At 36.1% G+C, this 21,686-nt stretch overlaps 1 protein-coding gene across 2 annotated transcripts in view; it reads right to left on the reverse strand.

Moving 5' to 3' along the window:
- Window positions 1-1,722: 1,722 nt before the first annotated feature.
- The window catches only part of HMGCLL1 (3-hydroxymethyl-3-methylglutaryl-CoA lyase L1), an 86,624-nt gene continuing 66,660 nt past the window's right edge, over window positions 1,723-21,686 (reverse strand). For both annotated transcript variants that reach the window (XM_058836596.1, XM_058836595.1), the window contains exons 8-9: window positions 7,376-7,501; window positions 1,723-3,196 (exon numbers count right to left, since the gene is read on the reverse strand). In XM_058836596.1, the coding sequence (XP_058692579.1) occupies window positions 3,083-3,196; window positions 7,376-7,501 (240 nt within the window). In that variant the 3' untranslated portion in view covers window positions 1,723-3,082. The remainder of the gene's footprint in view (window positions 3,197-7,375; window positions 7,502-21,686) is intronic.

Here is a 21,686-nt window from a genome sequence, read left to right on the forward strand (position 1 = left end):
CTCTCCTGTAACCATCCTGACAAACAATCTGTCTGTGACCTCCACCCTGGCTTACGATAACTCACAATGTGGTTGAAGCTGAACATGTGGGTAAAGTACGGGCTCCAGATGTGACTGCTCATCTTTTCCAATGCTCACATCATTACAGAATAACAGACCTGCAATTAAGGCTCTCCACAAGTTTCCAAGTAGTTTCTAAACAGACCCAATAAAGAACTGAGACATTTTAGGTTGTTCATCCACATGATTTAATAGGTACCCTGTTTCACTGCGTAGCAAAAATCAAGAGCCTTAGAATTCCAAACTGACAGTCCAGATGCTGAGAAGCCTAGGATGCACTGTGCACAGAGGCATAAAAATGGACACCAGCTGTTCAGTTCCTTACTTGGATAATTGAAGGTCTCACCACCACCTTCAAGGAAAAAGAACCCTGCCGTCTGTTGCAGAGGCACTGACATTATTTCTTGGGATTTTTCTGGTCATAGGAATTTTTCATTCCATTCTACCCAGTGGCACAAATTCATCCAGGTTTACTAGAAAGTGTGTTATTTTTCAGTTCATAATCACAGGATAAGCTGAGTTGAAAGGGACCCACAAGGACCACGAAATCCAGCTCCTGGCCCTGCACAGCACCATCCCCAAGAGTCACACTGTATGCCCAAGAGCAGTCAAAACACTTCTTGAGCTCTGTCAGGCTTGGTGCTGTGACCACTTCCCTGGAGAGCCTGTTCCAGTGCCCAACCACCCTCTGGGTGAAGAATACTTCTCTAATATCCAAACTAAACCTCCTGTTACAGCTTCACGCCATTCCCTCAGGTCCTGTTATGGGTATGTATTTAATCTCCCCAGGCTGGTAGCCAGCTTAGTCTCAGTTCAGTTTTTAGTCTCACATTCAGGTTTGCATCACAACTGCTTTTTTTTCCAAGGGCTGACTTCATTTTCAGTCTTTGAGAAGCTCAATATTGTTTATGTCAATTAAACATGCTTGCTCATAGGGTCTTGGATGGAAGAAAATTCATCAGGACCTACAGTAAAACTGCATACTTCAGCTCAAAATGAGCCAATTCTGTGCCTACAGAGAAAACTAAACAGGAAAATTTATTATTAAACGGGAAAATATTACAGTAAGGTTAGTCACCTTCAGGGGAAAATGGTACATTAATTAGGGAGTCTTTAAGATGTCAATTCTGGCACCATGTTTAGGCTTAACTACTAATTATTAGACAGAGTACAGTCTAAGTACTGCTCACCCCTTCACTGGGTGAATTTCTAAGCCTGTGAATGTTTCAAGACCTGGTTTTATTTAAGTTTGTGTTTTGATATATGAGCTACAGTGGCTTCTAAATAGCAAAGCCGCAGCTGAAACACAGGAAAAAGAAGAAAGAGCTTTTTTGTGGTGATCCAACCATGCATCCAGGGCAGGTCAAGAAAATCAGGGTGTTCACACCTTCAGAAGTATTTGAAAGTCTTCTTACTAGACAGCAGGAGAGATTTAGTATTTTGGAATGATAGGCAAGATATTTCTTGCCTCATCTGAACACATTTCTTTGTTTATCCTTTGACTTTTATCATGAGAAGAGTGAAACAAAGTACCTTATATTAATTTTGACTATCATTTAGGTCATAAACAGGATAGAGATATTATATCAAATTTATAGTTTTGTGTTGCCTGGAATGCAAAGACTGACTTAAGCTATGCCAATTCTAAACTACACAACTGGCTAAAAGATCTCAGAAAAATTCACTTTGGTATTTCAAAGGCAAACTGTGCCTCAGCTGTAACTTGTCAGACTTGAGTTCCAGACAAAAAAATATTCAGCCTTTTCTTTTTTAATGTGTTATCTTTCACTTTATTTCATCTTATCCTTTTGACAAGATTTCATATTTTTGAGAAAAATCGAGAATATTGATGAAGAGCACAGTCCAGGGTTTTAGATTTTCATGTCAACAGGTTCAGAAAAAGTATAGTTAAGCACACAGAGAAGTACAGACAGATCCTACACAACCAACCAGTAAGAGTACTGAAGTTTCAGGCTGAAAAACATGACGATATTTTCATGGCACACATGAACATTTATAGATAGGATTAGGCTCTTTGAATGTGTCCATTTGTTCATTATTGATCTAGAAATGACAGTATCATTATCAGTAAAGCACAAAAAAAAAAAATTTTAAACGGTGTCCTTTGTGTAAGCTAGTCCAGTAAAATACTATTATCCTGAAAAACCTGTGACTTCTGAATGAGAATATCAATTCATAGCCTACAGAATGAAAAATCTAATTGTTTGATGAAACCTTGGATGAAAATGTATCCCCTTCGACACCACTATGAACCTGAATGATGTTGAAAACCTTGCCAATTTTTATTTGCTTCATATAATTAGGTTTTAATAAGTTGACCAAAAAAGGCAACTACAACAAATTTAACATATGTAACAAATAATGAAATTTGCAGGAGGATTTGAAGCATCTGGCAGAGTGCCACTCACCACAATGTCTTGGAACAAGATAAAGTCATCCATAATTTAACAGATGTTAAACAAAATTTAAAAGAAGTTCTATTGCTAAAAAATTCTTATGGTGAATTCAGATTTAGCTCCATGTTCAAAACAGAGTGACTTGACAAATGAAAAGCAAGAATTCATATAAATAAAATACATAATAGAAAGACCCCACACAGTGTGAGATCTCATAAACTACTGAAAATATTTGTACTGTTCTGAAAGACATCTTGATTAAAATTTAACTATGTATTCATTGCTTCTACCTGGTTTTCCTGAAAAGAACTAAAAATTCAATTTAAAACGTGGTAAAATGTCCTAATGTTTATACATTTTTCTCATCTGTAGAAGTACCAAGTACAGGGTACAGGGTTCTATAATGCAGTCATTTTTTTCTTACTTACAAATCTGACAATTCCTGACAAGACAGTACAGTACAATAAGTCCTCCCATTAAAAAAAACCAAAACAAAACTATTTTGCTTCTTTGATTCAATGATTTTCTTGTTTCTTTTCCTGATGCAAATGTCCTTGGTCAAGGTAAATGGAAAATGTAATCAAGCTGCAAAAAGAAAAATCCATTTAATTGATAGTTCCAGTACTGAAGGAAGCTTGTGCAACCTTCGAGTTTGTTTTCTTGCTCAAAGCTGTGCAGATGAAATTTCCAGCTTCCATCACAGCACAAAGATTTACTCCCTAAAAAAGAGGTTAAAAATGTTAATAATAATAAATGCACATGTTGAAAATGCTTAGACTCCAAGTTTTTTGCTCCAGGGTCTAATTTTTTCCAAAGGGCTTGATTCATGTTATAGGTCAGTAATGGAGATCAGTAAAGCTACAGTGATTTATGGACAGTTACAGCTTCTAGTTGTTTGAAAGGTTCTACTACTTTGAGAGTGATTCCTTGTCCCATCAGAAGTGGACCAAATACTGGAGTAATATCTTTCAATCCCAAAAGAATCTGGAATAAAGAACTGGAATTACAACTAGAAGTTAGAAGAAAAATATATGTCTAAATATGTGCTATACATATTTATCATTCAACAGTATAAAAATTCTTGCTTGCAAGTGCCCTACTTGCAGCTCAGGAAAATGGAGGAGACACACTTGTATCAGCAACTGAATCCAGGAGAAATGGGATCCTGTATTCTCTTGAATAATTATAATCTCCTTCTTGAAGGAGTCCATTTCAATTCAAAATTACAATTTACCTTGATAACACAGCTGAGCAAAAACTCACAACTGCTTCATCTGCCCATACTAAAAAACAAGCCCTCTGAGCAGCTGTTTTTAAACTACATATCAGTACTGCTTGATTGCTAAAATTTAATCAGATCACTGATTAAAGAGGCAAAACCACTTCATTAAGTCTCCTTTATTACTCATGTATAGTAGAAGTTTTAAAATTAGATCATATTTGTGATTTAAGTACTTCCTCCAAAGATTGCAATATAGAAGCCAGAGTAAAGTTCCTGTAGAAAGGATGCAAAAGGAGACTTTGAATGACCAATACACCAAGCAGTCATTCAAAACTGGGAGAAGGGTGTCACTCTTCTTTAAGGAGTACAAGGTGTATTGCAGCAGAAATTACACTTTCATCACACTTCCAAATTGATGCACTAATATTCAGACCAAAACCTGACTTTAACACTTAATCCTTTAACTGGATCTAGCACTTATTTCCATGTTATGTGGTAAACTTTGCCTTTTTTATTCTTGGAATTGGCTAAAAATGTTAATGAGAATAGAAATGACTTAGCAGAAATGTAATCAAAAAATATTTTTAACTTGAAAAAAATGCTAGCACCATCTAAACCACATAATTAAAAGACATCTATCTGTCTATCTATCTATCTATCTATCTATCTATCTATCTATCTATCTATCTATCTATCTATCATCTCACTTTAATACAGTTATAACAAGGTTTATTTCAGCTTATTCTGTTTATCTTTTATTGGTCATTACTTAGATTTAGTTTCTAAAGTGCTACCACACATAACATAATCTAAGAAATTTTAATCTATCTGCACTTTCTAACAAGGAAGAAATGAGCAATTTATCCCCATAGACATATTGGTAGTTAGATTATGAAAGTTGTCAAAATAAACTCCCCAAACTACACAATAGTCAAGTTTTCATCACTGCAACACTGCACCATGTGGTATGTGTTGGTAAGAAACATACTTTCACAGTTCACATTCATTAAATGGAATACATGAATCTCTGCTTTTTATACTGTCTTCTTTAATATAAGTATTGTGAAAGAGGACTACCATGAGAAAAAAACCCAGAATTCATTAGCATGACTCAGAGATAGGAATGGGACAGAAGTAAGCGTTTGCAAGGTTGTCAACAAAATAATGTGTCTTCAGATAGATACCCAGAATGTATTTCCTAAGTATACTTGGTAATCACTCAATATATCCAGAATTACTCCTGCACTCCAAGGAATTCATTTCCCCCCCAAAAAATCCAAAGAAAAGTGCCTCTAATAAACTTGGATAGGTGCCTTAAATCACAAAAGCTTCTGCCAGAAGGCAAAATCCTTTAATTCTCATTGACTTTAAAATCATTTCACATTTAGTCTGCCAAAGATTAATTTCACGGGTCACTTACTGTTTATGTGTACTGAAGAACAGTATAGAAAAAGCAACCATTATTATTTTGATGTATCTTGTCAATCTGAACTCAATAATTCACTGATATCACAGAATACTCTGAATTGGAAGGGACCTACAAGAACTATTAAGTCAAATTCTTAAGTGAATGGCTCATCCGGAGATCAAACTTGTGACCTTGGTGCCATCAGCACCATGCTCTGACTAACTGAGCTAAAATAATGTATGGTTAAATAATGTCCAACATTGCCTGACACTTAAGGTGAGTTCACTCAACTAACTTAAAACTTTAGTGTATAGTTGAGATGAACATGAGAAACTGTTCCTTGCAAATGGACAACATTAGCAATTACAATTTCATTTTTTGCCATTACACAAAAAGGAACATATTAATATTTTTCTTCAATAACGATTTTACAGAATTGGCAGTGGTACCAAAAACAGCCAACATTATAAAGAAAAAAGCTCATATATTATGGTAACGACTTTGAGTGTCCAGGTCTCTCATCCAGTAAAACATTTAATGAGCCAGAAAGGATTCAAAAAGCAAAGTCTTGTGTTTTGCTATTGCATAATCTAAAATCTAAAATTAAACAAAACCTGAGTAAAATCACTACTAAACCAAACAAAAGAAGACTTAAGCATTTAATGATGAGATTGTCTTCATGGGATTTGGTATCAACCTTTAGGACAAGTTGGATTCTTGCTTAGCCACCAGATTGTTAAAAGATTAATCAATCTCATCAAGAAGCCTGGGACACTTAATATTTCATATAATCAGACTATTTTTGCTTAATTATTTTTTTTTGCTATGAGTCAGTTGGAAAGGTCAATGAGTATTTTGCCCAAGGAAAGACTATACTAAAAGCCCAAGTCTAAGGTGCACAGCAATGTAAAGTGAAATGCATTATTTCTCCTCCTTATTACAAAGAATTGTGTTGTTTCAAAAGAATAAACATCTTCATGAAGAAAAGCTACCCCAAAGTGTGTACAAACAGTTCAAAACAGAGTCCACTTGTACAGTGGACACTTGTGATTGAACATTTTCTAAATAAGTGTCTGACATCTACCCTGAACTTCCTAAAAAGCAAATGAGAGCAGAAAATTGCTTACAGTGAACTCTGTAAGGCACTGAATATGCTTTAACATTGCCCAGAGAATGTGCAACTCAGAAACAAGTTCTGTAATCCTTTTATGTCAAGGAACTCCACTGGCATGTACACCACACAGAACTGCTGCCTACAAACATGTGATAAGTTCCAATGAGCTCCTCAATAATTCAAATCTTCCTATTGCAGATATCAGGCATTTAGATTTCTTTCTGCAGTAGTTTAAATGGAAACCACTCCCTTTGTAGTTTTCGCAGTTCTTTATTTGTTCTCCTTTGAACTTGGCTCTCCAAGTCTTGCGCAAATTAAACATAAAGTTACTGCAATGCCTGAGTTAGCGCAAACTCATTATGCCACATATCAAGAAAAATGGGGGCCGACAGGAAGACCAATGAGCACATTTATTGAAGAAGGCAGTAATTGAGTCCTAGGAATACAGAATAATTAATATGCTAACCAAGCCAGGGATACTAAATATGTGCTCTTAAGGTGTGGATATTCACTGGTAAGGTTCATTAAAGTGCAGCTCAGTGCATATAAGCTGCTCTGCCCTCTCCTCCAAGAACAGGGCTGGTAATAAAAATGACTGTTAAGCCTCCTAGCCAGTAACAGTTTCTGTACAATTTTGAAATATATTAAGTGGAGACTTGAGAAATAACAATGTCCTGTGCTTAGGTGCCAAACATCACAAATTTTTTCAACTCAGAAGTCAGAAAAATTGACAACAAATTAATAAACACTATGAGCCAAATCCAAAACTAAGACAAAAGCTGAGCTCTTCTCAGCCTTTCCAATGTTGAGATGATCAGCCGTTATGAGCAATGTCTACAGTAATTATTTTTGTGGTTACTGAGGCAGAGCAATGACACAAAGCAGCTGCTACTAAGTTACTCATAGCTCCAGGTAGGAAGAAGTGGACTACTCAAATTATGTTAAATACACAAACCATTTCTAGTCTAAATTGATAATGAACACAACATCACTCCTTATGTGTCAAGCCATATTAAAGCATTGAGTTTGCAAAAACTACTATGGGCTCAGAATATTTTATTGTACAGCACAAGTTTTTGTGCGGTATGTATTGTACGTTTCCTAAAATTGTTTTTTTTCCTTAGAGTCTTAAGTAGAAAATAAAAATATCTTACTGTGTTGATCCCCAGACCATTCAGCATGTATATCACATCCTCTGTGGCTACATTTCCAGTAGCACCTTTTGCATAGGGACAACCACCAAGTCCTGCAACAGATGAATCCACTACAGCAACTCCCATCTGGAAAGTAAAAACACAAAAATGAAGCGTCAGCACAGAGTATAATTTATAATTTTTCATAAATGGCAGGTCATATGTATTAGTTACGATGCATAAAATATGCATTTCTCCACAAATGGATGTGTTCCTTGAAAATTCCTAAAATTAGAACATTCCTAATAATAGCTTTAGTCCTGACATCTTTATAAAGTAAGACTTTTCAAACACAGGATATGGAACAAAGAACTAATGGTCCATTACATGTGATTTTGGCACATAAGATGATTGCTGTTTTATAGACAGAGGTTTAAGTCTTTTATCTCTTTATCTTTCAACCTGATGTTTTTAAATAACCTGCATCTAGTATGAAAGGTTTTCATGAAAAAAAACCAATCAATGGAAGTTCTCCGAAGATCTAAGTAGGTTCTGAGCTTGGAATCTTTTTAAGAGAATACTTAGTGCACTGTGTTATGCTTTTTCATTTAAACTGGACTTAAATACTTGAAAAAACACTCAGCTGTGGTAAATTCATAATTTTTCGCTTTTTATTTTCGTCCTTCTGCATTCAAATGTCTTCTCTCTTCTGAACCACTCATCATATTCATGATAAAAAGTAGTAAACCGGTTACCAACTCCACCCAGGAGATAATATTACATTTCCTATGAGTTAACGTCTTCCCTAGGAGACTAATAATGGAAGAGACAAAAAATCGAGCCAGTGACTTCTACTGATATGTGTAATGAGCTTTTGCTCTTCCTTCTTTCTATGACTTGACTTTAAAATAAAGCTGAAACTGGAAAGCAATATTTTTCTATTACATCGTATTAGGTATATGATTCAGGACACTGGGTCTCTCTTGTCAGAGTAGGCTCTTCAGTCTTTTCCTTGCTTCTGGAAGCGTTCAGGCTCTACAGAAAATCAGAAGCAGGCAAGGGAATTAGGCAGAAAAATTATTAGGTCTTCAAAGACACTAGCTACTTTCTGCTTTAAGCACACTAGAGGGTTCCCTTCCCCAAAGGAATAATTTAGAGAGACATACACCGAAACTGCAAGACACGTCAGGCAGACTGAACTTCAGAGCAGTATCTCTTGTGCAGAGATAAATTTTCAAAACCCTGACTTTGGGTACGGAGAGATTCAGAGGTTAAACCATGCCTGTTACAAACATATGCACATCAGGAAGTTTGGCTTAGAGGCCTGACTGCACAGATTGCTGATCTCCCTTCTGAGAAACCTACCTGTCCCTGCAGGCTGGCCAGGGAGCCTGAGTTTCTCCTTCGCAGACATGTACACAAGTAGCTGGCAAGGAAGGAAATGATACATTGTGCATGTTGCAGTTGCTACCCTTCCCAAATATACCTACTAGTTGGTTTTTAAGTTCTGAAATAAATTACTCTAACATTTTTGGGTTTTTTGCATTTGCTTCTGGTTTTAACAGTGTGTTCCATAGTTTTATCATAGGACTTACAGGTTCTTTGAACTTTCAGCATCTCTGGAAAGCAATAATAAAGAATTAAGTGTTGTCCCAGGTTCTATTCTTGAACAGAGAATATTATCTTGATCTAAGTAGCTACTCAAAGCCCGTAATGAAGACCTCAAAGGAATCGAGGTGCATAATTGTGACAGGCAAAAGACTATTTAATATTGCTCACAAAATGAGTCTCTAAAAAGAGATACTGCACTTTAAAGTACAGTAATCTGTGACTTATGGAGTGAATCACCAAGTGTATATTTCACATTTCTGTCTCTTTTCACACTCTTTGTTTGTGTAAGCTACCAGTCAGAAAATGTGTTACATGACACATCTGTATCCATTACTTGGAGGACATGGATTCATGACCACTGGAAATTCTGTCTTTTTTTGCACTAGCTCCTAGGATTCTTATATTTACTCTAGAAGTCATTGTGCCAAGCTCCACAGTGGCAGCTTTCAGCTCACAAGTGTCCCTGCAGAGACACACATAAGGCTCCTTATTGTAACAATTTGGAGTATGGTGGAGATATGCAGAAAAAAGTATCTAGTATGTGGATGTACAGGTTGATACAAGCATGATCCCACTACTATGCCTGCTCTCTTAGTCTGATTTTAAGATTTCCATTATAAATTATTGTTTCAGAGATGAAAAGATAAAATAAAGTGTCTTTCATTGAGGTTTTCCCAATCTGGAAGGTTATATCGTAACTGCTAGAGCATTCTTCTTCATGTTATCATTTTCAGTAATTTTTACATGGGGATAAACAATAGGCAAATAATGTGGTGAGGTACATCATGGCTGTTAAATTCCCAAGGAATATCGGCAGACTCAGAAACAGCTTCATTAGCATATAAACAGTCACTTTCTAATCCCAGAAAATTATCTCAATAAATTCTTACCCTTTTGCACAAATGGGAAAAAAATATCAACTAAATAGTATTTTGTAAAAAACAGCCAAAAATGTCAGTAGCCTGCTCTAGTCCTTCACAGGGTACTCACTGTAAGCAAAACCAAGAAAAATATCCTCCAGCATTAAAAGAGCATTTTTTCTAAAGGCATTGAATATATATACACATATTAATTCTTGATATCCTTGTACAAACACTAGTGATGCCACCTTAATTCTGAATTTGCAGTGCAAATCTCACAGCAGTGGGGTACGTTGTTTATAATTGTTCATTGAAAGTGAATATCACAGGGATATCACAGTGACTTGAAGGTAACATGAAATACCTATCTTTGTCTAACCACACCCTTGTATTCTTAGGCAGCCTTGTCTGAGTTACTGAAAGTACCTTCACTGGAAGCCAGAGTAAGCTCAGACAATTTATCTTACCATAGATGCAAGAGCATATAAAACCCTGATGCCTTTGGTTGGCTAAGCAGTGGGAGCAGTAATTTCCATATGACAGTGATAATTGCTCTGTATTTTAAATCATTGACTATTTTGGCTAAATATAAAAAAAAGGAGAAAGTCTAATAGTGCCTTTACATTGGTAGCATACTTGGGGGGATGGTTTTAACCCTAGTACAGGACACTTAATCCGTTACTTCCCAGAAACAGTGTATAAACATGAAGTCTTTAAAATTGTATATCAGGATGTATTTACTATTTTAAAATTAAGCCAGTGGTAGACAAGATATAAACATGGCATATATAATACAGCAACCCTGACTGACCTCCAAATTTGACAGTTCTTCAAACCAGTGGTCTTAATATGCAGTGAGCAGGTGCCTCTCCTTTAAGATAATGTCTTTTAAAGTTGTCTTCATAAGGCTTTTGATAGGATATCTACTGAAATGTACTTCTGTTTCAGCAACAGGGTCAGCTGCATCTCTGCTCTTGCATTTTGTACAGACAGTTAAAATATGTTTGCTGACTCAAGCACAGAATCACTCCAGTTCATCTTCAGCGTGGCCCCATCCAAAAAATTCCTTAAATAATCCATACTCTAAGCCCCAATCTAACAGTGCTAAAAACAGATGTTGGAAAACATCCCTCAGTAGTGCTACTAACTAATTTGGAGGTTGATATTACAGGCTAGCCTGTCCAAGCACAGAGTCTGCAATAGCACCTAATAAATAACTCCTCTGCACATTTGAGCAGCTATGAAGCTGTTTTGCTTTTGCAGCCATTAAAAGCACAAGGAGCTCTAAAGTAAAACCTAAAAATTGACAAAATATGTAAAACAAGGTCTTTTCCTTCATCATATCTTACATATTTGTCAGACTTTTACAGGAGATAATGAGTTTCAATCCTTTTAGCAATCCAAGCTTGCAAAAAATTCAGTCAATCTGACATTTAAAAAGTCCAGTCTCACTGTCACTTCCTGACAGGCACTAAATTGTGCTGACATTCATGAGAAGTTGTACTGCAGCTCTTTCATAGGATATGTCCTAGATGACCACTCACTGAGCTGCTTATATATGGATATGTGTGAGGGTGAACAATGGCTTGGCTTCCAGGACAACTATAGTACTTCAATATTTTTTGACACTTTTTGATAATCACAAAATTTCTGACAGTGGTTCCTGAACACCTCCCAAACCTTAGCTTTGGCTAGCTTTAGGTTACTCTCTAGAGAAGGGAGAGGACTTTTTGCTCCTGTCCCATGCTAACTTCCTAATTCCCCAATGAGAAAACAAGGAATTAAATTCATCACCTTTGTCAAAGAGCCAGTTTTAACAGGAAACCATTATTTCCAGTGAATAATAAATGCTTCATGTTTCTGAGTTTGCTTTACTAGCTCCCCATAACTTCTTGTTGGGACAGTCAGTCTCCTTCCTTACTGATATTTAAACCTGGTTTGTCTGGCAGAAGTTTAACTTTGCTTCTCTCTTAAAAATGGCAAGGTCAGAATCAGTAACTCCAGGAAAGTATGTGGTATAAATCAGAAGCTATAAATCAGTTGTTTCATAAATTAGGCTTATTCTAAACTATGAGATTTTGAAAGCATAATATCAAGGAAACAAGGTACACATTAAGCAGGAAAATATTTGTGCCACAAAGTCAGGGGGCCACAGCACTGTGAAGTTCAGTAACCAATGTCTTAAAGATAGGTGCATGTAGATATGGCAAAGAACCGCTGAGTTAGTTCAGCATTTGTTCAATGAAGGGAGGAGACAGGGAGGAAGAAGTAGGATATGTCAGGTGAAAGGCTGCCCACACAAAAGGCAGTAAAAGACCAATTCTATTTAATCCTGCAGCCTGGTCAGTGCCCAGATAGCACTCTGGTGTGGTTCTGTCATATCACTGTGTCTCTCTGGCATCAGTCTGCTACACACTACAGGGTATGCCACTAGCAGAAATACCCTCTCCTGTAGAGAGACAGAGAGGTAACCACAGAAACAGAAATAACTATGCCAGCAATGCTTTGTAAGGTTCAGTGGCTACAAAAACCCTTCTCTAATTTACATTGTCAAGTTGTCTAAAATCAAAGCATGCCATTCTTCTGTATTTCAATAAAATAAATATATGCAAATAAATATTATTTTGGTATTTAAGAAATTAAAAGCATCATTTTCTATGTATAAGGCAATAAAATGGGATAACATATCTCTGTGGAAATCCCTGAAAGTTGTCTGCATTTCCTTCCTGCTTCTTTTTTTCTCTGCTTTTGCTAAAAGTTAACACATCACAAAACTGCCTTTCAGTTACCACCATCCCTACTGACCACAGGGTGTCACTGTTAGATTAAAATCTCTAATTTCCCAGTTCATGTCGTTTGAAATTAATACATTCATTGGGGAAAAAAAATCCTTTTCTTCCAAAACATATTGAGATGCAAGCAATTTGTGGGCAGACGTGCCACATAAAATAGGTTAATACTGCATTCTTTTAACTTATCATACACATCTTTTCATATTGCTACTGACACATTTATTATAAGCAAAGCTGGCAATGACATCTAGAGTTAAAGTTCCCTAACACTTTCCATCATAAGGCCCCACTTTAAGTTGTTTATTACTTTGTCAGTCTTTAACTGCTGGAACTTATATTTTCCATGCCTTGTCTCTGCCTCAGACTGGATTGTTTTGAAAGTTTTAGTGAAAAATGGGCTTGGTCACTTCGGGGAACAAGTTTTGGGGAAGAAAAACACTTTGTTACGTTAATATTCAATAAGTTTTACATGCGTTTCTTGGAGATATTTTTGTAGCTTTGCACTCTCAAGTTTGGCACAGATGGGATACTGATCTTAAGAGATCCCAGTCTGGACTTAGTTACAAGCTTCCACCTTATTTCCACCTTTTTGTCAGGAAATGGATCAGTCTGGGAGTTAAAATGTCCAGGGGTCATGAGAGCAGCAGCTGACCATAATTTTTTCTTAAGCTCGACAAAGAATTGTGAAGCAATTTCTCTCAGACTGAGTTGGAAAATCTGTATCTGACTGACAATGCATTACCTGCACAAAAAGCCTGAACAGTGAGGTCTGTGTTGCAGATCTGGTTCTTCAGAAAACATTCATGGATGTTCAGGGGGAATCAATTCCATTCAACATGAGACTGGTTTTGAGATGAAATCCTAATAAAAATCTTATGCCATGACACGATTAATGAAGCAGCTGTTCACAAATCATTATTCTTATTGCCTATGCAGGCTTATTGTGCTGCTTTTAGGGAATATGTGCATTCTTTTATTTAAAAACAGTGCTGGTGTGGGGCTGTGCTCAACTCGAGCTCTCCCTTGCTAAGGAGCACAAAGCTGCAGGGGGAGCAGGAGGCATGTTAAGGTCTTGTTGGAGCCCATGAAGATGTAATGATCATCAAAACAGTAAGTGACCTTCCACTCTCCCTTCCTTCCCTCCCTAGGCAAGCCAGGGCATTGCCAGATGCTGCTGCTGACGCTAAGTAAGTAGCTACTGCCCCGGATGCTCTTCAGCAGAATTTGCTGCTCTCAAGCAAATCTGTGATGGTTTAATAATTTATCTGCTTACTATGTCATGAAATAATCTGATCTATAACCAAACTGTATTTTTTTCTATAGATAAAAGTTTGGACACAGTCAGAAGAGCAATGAAATAGGTAGGGCAGAGAAGATAATAATCTGGGGACCTGGAGGGAAAGGGGGAACTAGACAGAAAAGGCAAAGAGAAGCTTTGGGGTAGGCAGGGATAGAATTGTCTAATCCAGAGGTGCAGCAGGTGTGCCAGGTTGCCTGTGCCCTACATGTCATCAGGTAACAAGGTTTTTCTCATATTCTACATGCCACTGTAAATGAATAAAAATAAACTGGAAAATAAAGAGAGCTTTGAATGGACAGGGGAGATAAATGATTACTTAACTCCATGGTAAAGTAATTGAGGGTAGCTTTGGGAGAGGAAAATTTAGCTGTGACTAAAGAAGAATGTTTGGAGCTGCTGACTGTTAAGGTCCAATGAAGAAAGAAAGAAAAAATCCACTTACTTCCGTGGATGGCTCACGGAGGACAAGCTGAGCAGACACTAAAATAGAATGGCTGAATTATCATAATATAGCACATCAGCTGAGAATGAGTTGAATGAAGGACAGAATAGGTAAAAATCAATGTTTGAGATGAAGGCTGCAGACAGGGCACTTCTCTGTGAGCCACAATACTGAAAAGGGCAGAGGACTACTATGAAGAATCAGGGAAAGGCACTGATTTGAAAGGTCTAGTATTTGAAGTGCACGTGGCAAATGTGGAACATGTGAATCTATCAATGAAAATGACAAATCTATCCCAAGCAGGACAGTATTTGAAAAGCCCCCTTTTTCCTACATTAAGGGAGCACATAATAAATTTAATCTATTTTATGTATCCCTTTTACTGTATCTGCACCTTAGAAAGAAACTACAAATTCTTTCAACCTTGGTTTTTTTTTTTGTCCTTGCTAGCTTCTGCCAACTCCTAACCCTTCTAGTTACTAGAAGACCAATTTGTGTTGAGTCACTCTTCAGCTTAAGCTGGGTGACCAAATACCAAATTGTTCCTGGAGGTGTAATTTCCCTCACTTCTTACAACCAGAACACTTGCAGCATTATGCACTAAGTGGCAATGAACACTACCTTGTAGTAATGTGAGCAGATGAAATAGACGGATGGCAGAAAACATCTATTGTTTTAAAATAAATCTGCAGCAATGACAGCATTTATAAAAACACAGGGAAAGTAGAGCAGAACTATTTTCATTCCACAGTAGCATAATTGTATATCAACATCAGGTTATCTAAAGGAAAAAATAAAACCATTTAAAATGCCATCTGACTTCAATTCAGCCTGAGCCTTCGTGCATCGTTACAATTTTTCAGATTATTTTAGAAGATACTCCAAAAATTTGTAGAATTTTGAATCCTAGTTTGGTCTTTACATAACCCATAGTATCTTTTGCATTTTATATTAACATACGTAATAGATGCTTTATACTTGGAATACACAATATATTTTTATAGCAGTTATTTTCTAAGGTGAGAGATGCCTTTTCTCATTTCTGGAGATAAATCTCACAACACAAATGAACAATTGTACATCCTACTCAAGCTGAATAGATATGTATCTCCATCATTCCCTATCATTATCACTATCACTATATCACACATTCCTTATCACCTATATTAGATTTAGAGTCAACCAAAAATAATTTGTACAGTTAATGCTGTTAAATAAAACCTGCACTTTTTATTCAGACTTAACTACTATTTCAAATATCTCTTAATTCTATTTTCAGAATCCCTTGAGTGAAACAATACCTAATTCTACTTTAGTATGTAGGATATATGGCAGTTCAGAGACTCTGTCCACCAATATTCATTGACAAACCACACTCAGCATAAAGAAAAGTGTATTTCCAAGATGTATGGTAAACTAACCTTAGAAAAAAAACCTCCTGGCATTCCTTACATCTTCTGGATTGCACAGGTGCACATCCATCTTCTCCCATATACGGAAAATAAGAATTGCATCCTCATTCAAATGCTTTTAACTTATTTACAGCTAGACTGGAGACAATATTTATCATCACAAAGTATAAAGCCAAACATCCTTTTTCTTCAGGAGCACCAAAGATTAACAGATTAGAATGTTTTCCACATGTCCACTTTACTGTCAAGAGAATATTAAAGAAGTTTTCCAGCTTCCGCAGCTCAGCCAGATGTCAATGGATCCCACAGCGAAGCAAAATTGGCAGAGTAGCCTTCTCATGACCCCGGCATTGTTTTATCAAGGATCAGTTTAAAAGTATAAAGGGCCATTTCTTGCTGAGATCTGTAATGTTTTTCAGCCCTTTTCCCCTGCAATTACACAAAAGTGCTGACTTTGTTGAACTACTGATATGCAGTAGTATTTCTTATGACTTCTCTCACACTGTGCTGTAATTGCTGTTTATGTTGGCACAAGAAAAGTACCACGTCTTGTTTCCACTGTACATTTCCGGACTCTGGTTTCAGTAACATCAGTGTAGGATATTGTACTGGGCATATGTTTTGTTGTGTAAACATTAACTGGTAATTTACCCTGTCAATCTCCACAGTATGGCTTCTAATTACCAGTGGTTGAGGGGCTTCAGATGGACATTTTACAAAATATTTACAGCAGCTATCCTGATGGCTTTTTTTTTTTCCTTCACTGGTATTTGTGTTTTGAAAATCATTGCAAGATAAAAAATACAACTCCATCAAATGCCATAAAGCAAAACACAAAACCAAATGCATCCATTCTTGTGCACCTCATTCTCTAGAGTAATTAAAGACTAATTTCCCAATTGTTAAGCAAAAATCATGGCAATATTACAGTAAACATGATAGTATAGTAAAGTACCAGGTATTTCTGTTTGCTTACAATTTGATTATTCCTTTTATTTTCTTTTTTTAACATGAAAAAGAATTATTTCTATTGGCATTTTTTTTCCTTTAAATTCATTCTTGCTAAATAGCCTGTGAACTTGCAAATGGCTGTGCACATCCTTATTTGATTCAAGACTCAGACAAATGTACTTAACAAATGGAGCCACTATGGTCTTGCTGGAAAATCTACTGCAAAGATTTAGAACCAAGGAACAATCTCCCTTTAAGAGCTATGGAATATATGTTTTAGTCATTCTTCTGTATAATTTCAAGGAAGTAGCACTTTATATTTTGTGCAAAAATACAGTGTCTTGAGTGGAACTCCAGGATGGGATTATACAGTAACAATAAGTACAGTAACATGGGCAAAGAAGATTCAATCAAGTAAGGCATTTTTTGGCCACCCTAGGCAGAGAGAATTTTTATTTCAAATAAAATTTTCATCAAGTTTTTCATTATAATGCAAGAAACTCTTTTTTATAAGTATGATAGTTTCTTACCTTCTACTGTTCTGTTATATTTGGATCAACTTTATAATGTTCATCACATTACAGTACTTTAGCATATTATATTGACTCTCCTTCAAATACATTGATTAATTAAACGGCAGCATTAAGGTGGGGAGCCACAAAATGTAAAATGTCTTGAAAATATTTTTCTCTTGTTTTGATGGAAGTTCCCTTTTTATAAAAGGACATTTGTAATTGTCTATCCAATGTATCTGCCAGCAGTAAAGCCAGAACACTTCTTTTATTTAAAAAGACATTCATATTAGCATCTTATATTTTGCTATAGATGCATGTTACATTGCTCTGCTAAATCTACTTTTATTTTGTTTACTTGGCTTATTCTTTAGAGGAAAAAATACTCCATCAAGTTAAAAATTATTTTCTATTGTTGCAACTCTTAGGGCAAGCAAAATTTAACTGCTATGAACATTGATTACAGAAAAAAAATCTTTCTTTCCAGAAGTGTTTACTTTATGCATTTGAATGGACTCTGTTAAGCAAATCACATCATTTGCCTCTGGCAATCTTACCACATATCATTTGCACTAGAAACAAAGAAGAAAAAAGTAAACAAGAAAACATGCAAGCTGGCAAAATTATGGAGTATATAGAACTACCATTCATTTATGTTTAAAAATTGTAAAAAAGTTTTTATTTCTGAATGCCTGGCTGTTTCAATTAATAACACAGTATTTCAAAAGAAAAAAAGAATGACAAATTATTTGACTCAGGAGACTGTTTCTGTGTTGCTTCTGCACAGCACAGAAAGAAAAAATGATTGTCATACTTTAAGTACTACATCAGCTTTGATTTCTGTCTTAGCTGAAGAGTCATCTTCAACTTATTCCACTTATGCAAATTCTCACTTGCTCTCCCAAGCTACAAAGATCCACCCAACACTCATTTGGATGAGGTCAGAACTCCAGCCTCCTGATCACAATTATCTACAGAATTTCTGCAGTTTCATTTACCTTAGAAAACACCCTAAGATCTTGTTTAAAGCAACCTGATGCCTCTCAGAATAGGAAGTAACTCTCCCTCCTTCATTGTTTGCTAGATGATAATAAAATTCCTTCTGAGGAGCTGTAAATATGCAAGAATGGCCAGAGTTTTAGTTCCACCCCCTCAGCACAGCTGTCTGTAGAGCTGCCCAAAAAGGAAGGAAACATCATCCTGTAAACACTACACTTCCCTACTGGAGACTCTGGGATTTGTCATTTCCCAAGTCTGTTCCAGCTATGGCAAACTCCTCTGATCCTTGCTTAGGTCTGAAATTCAGATTCTATGTAATGTCCTCTTTTTCAGGCAAAAGCTAGAATACACACACTCACAAATAATGAAAGGTCATGAAAACAATAATTTCCAAGAGGGAACCATTGCGGTGATTCTGTCCTTTTTTTTTTATAGTTGCTAATAAACTTTAAGAAAAACTACTTTAGGGTAAAAAGGAAGGGGGAGTCATTCCCATCAAGCAGAAAAATAAACATGTCTAAAAGCCATTTATCTTCTTCTAGCTGATGCATATAAATTAAAGTTCCATATGATTATAGGGAGAACTTCTGAAAACAATTCAAGTAACACTTATAGAAATAATTTATTTTCAAAAAAGAATGTAAATTAAATGAGGAATTAAACTCTGAAAAAAAAGTTATTTTAAGGGTACTTAAATTTTAATTGTTTCTTAACCAAATTTTTGAAATTTTTCTTTTATAATTATTTTTAAAATTATTTTGAAATATACTATTTTATTTCTTTCACTGCTCTACATACCTTTTTAGTCCAGCATATAAACTCAAATCCCCAGTGGCATCAGCAGCACACTCAAAACGGACCAGAACCTCTGAAATCCCATCTCCAGAGACATCCTTAGATGTTATTATGGAATGCCATTTGTGGAATGCTACAAATGTTACTAGGAATGACAGTAAAAATCTCTCTTTTGTGCAGCTAATGCACAGGAAGTTGTGCTCTTTTGTGGCTATATATATGACCAAAAACCAAAATGGCATCAGGACTGGAATTCAGTTGTCCACTGTGTGTAACTCTTGCAGAATCCTTGGCACAGCTTTGTCCTGGGGCAGACAGAGCTCCACCAAGCAATTTCAGGCACAGTCTGGGAACTAGCATCCTTTAGGGACCATCCATAGTTGTCAGTCTGGATTTTTGGAGGGTAAGAGTTTGGTTTTCAGGATGCAAGCTTTACACAGCAATTTGCCTTAGTGCCACAGAAGCAAGGAGTGCTGAGCATTGCCACCCTTTAAAGGAGACATTGAGCAACTGTAGGAATGCAAACCCTATTAAGACATACAACATCATCTCTAAAATTACCATGGCAGCTGAAGAGCTACCAATTGAGGAAGAAATGCATGTTGTAGCAGGGGTGCTGAGAAGGGAGAATGGGATAGGCTTGCAAGCATGGGTTCTGAGATGAGCCCGTTGTGCAGGATTGCATTTGTGGAAATCCCATTTCATTTGTTGTGGAAGTTGGAAGATGTGGGAGACACGAGCAAGACACAATAAAACTAAAAGGGATAAGTAACAATTGTGGAGAACTAGCCTTTCTGTGGATGAGAGAGTGCTTATGTAAGTGTGCTTATAGAGTGCTGAATAAGGCACAAGATACAATCTCCAGACCAATGAAAATTCTTTATTTTTTATTCATCTAGCTAATCAAGACTTTCATTTTTTAGGAATTAAATCAAACACTATTTTAAAGCAACAGTTATCAGTTCAATTTCTGATTGCTACAGGCAGTCATCTCATTAAACCTACAGCCAGTCACTATGGATCATGCAAAAAAACACCTCAAAATACTACCTTTTATGCACGCAATCCAAGGTGCAATAGAAATATGCATGGGGAATTTGATATCAGTGTGCCCTCACCATACTTTCTATGCATGCTAAAGATCAGTGATTTCATGTTTTTAATGCTGTATTTTGACAGCTTCCAAAAGTACTAAATATTTATTTTAAATGTGGCTTATCATTTTGAAAACTATTTTATACTAATTTGTTCTATAAACACCTGAAACCCCTTTTTTTAAAAAAGACTTCTTACATTTCCAGCATTTGGAAGTAATTTGTTTCTAGTCCAAAAAAATGAATGTCTGTCTCTAACAAAAAGAGCTGGATTGCTGCCCAATCCACTTCAGAACTGGATGATGCTGACTCTTAGCCATTTAAATAGTCAAGTTAAAAAAGACACAGTTGGAATGATAAAAAGAGGTCTGTAAAGAGACTATTGCTCTGACTATGTGGACTTAAAACTGTCGAACAATGACTAGGAAAATAGTGAAAGAGAAAAAAATTAACATAAATACCAAGGAAAACATTTGGGTTAGGTGAATGCAGGAGCACGGTATCTGTTCACGTCGTTTTTTCCTCTTGCCAGTGAGCTGCCAGCAGGATATTTACTCTGCTTAAGCACTGACGGAGGCAAAGAATGGCAAAAAGGCATTACAAAGGACAACAAAGTGAAGGGGGACGCAAACACTAACAGGCGGTGTGGAGTGTTATCCTAAAAAGCAACTATAATCTGCTAGTTTTGTATCTAAATTGTATTCTATGCTATTTTGTGTGAGCCTTGTTTGCAAGCGCACTACTTTGCAAGTTTCTTACAGTCTGGAAAAAGATGAAAAATACAGAACTGTCTTCTCATATCTGATTAATACTAGTTCCTTTCCCTTTTGCAAGCTCTAGTTCCACATATGACAACTAAAGATGCAGCAGAACAGAATGTGATGAAGACCAGAGAACCATTTAAAGTAAATTCTCTGAACCTGCTTATTTTTGCATAGGAAGAAGTGCATTTACAACAGCACAAATATGAACAGTAATGAAAACAATATTAGAAATGCGTTTTAGGTACTGATCAACTGAATCCATATGGCCTTAATGTTTCTAGATTTAATGACTCAGAAAATGATCATGAAGCTTAAACTGGAATGTACCACTGACACTGCAGAATTAAATGTGTAAACAAATGCCACTTACAGGATGGAGAACTCAGAAATTAAAGCATTTAAGATGTGATTAGGCAAGGTACAATAAAACAGCATTCCAAGAAAAAAAAAGTAGAAGCATGCAAGGAGGACATAAGCACAGAAAAAGAATATTTGAGCCAAATTAATTTTTTTAATGAATGCACAGCTTCAATACTATTTGTATAGAAATGATCTTTGCTTTTAAGACAGAAAACTAAAACCACTTCAGATTTTTTGTATAGCTGCTGCAATGATTTTCCATTCATATTCCATTTAGTGATAAGTATGTATGAATTTGCAGAAATATAAAGAAAGAGGCATAGATTTGCATGTGAAAATCAAATGTTTAAAAATATTTTAGAAGACAATTGAGGTTCTATTGTAAGCCATAGGAAAGTCATGTCCACTGTTCCAAGTCAGCTCTAGTGAGGTAATTTGAA

Source organism: Poecile atricapillus, chromosome 3, assembly GCF_030490865.1.
Source record: "Poecile atricapillus isolate bPoeAtr1 chromosome 3, bPoeAtr1.hap1, whole genome shotgun sequence".
In the NCBI taxonomy this organism is placed as follows: domain Eukaryota; kingdom Metazoa; phylum Chordata; class Aves; order Passeriformes; family Paridae; genus Poecile; species Poecile atricapillus.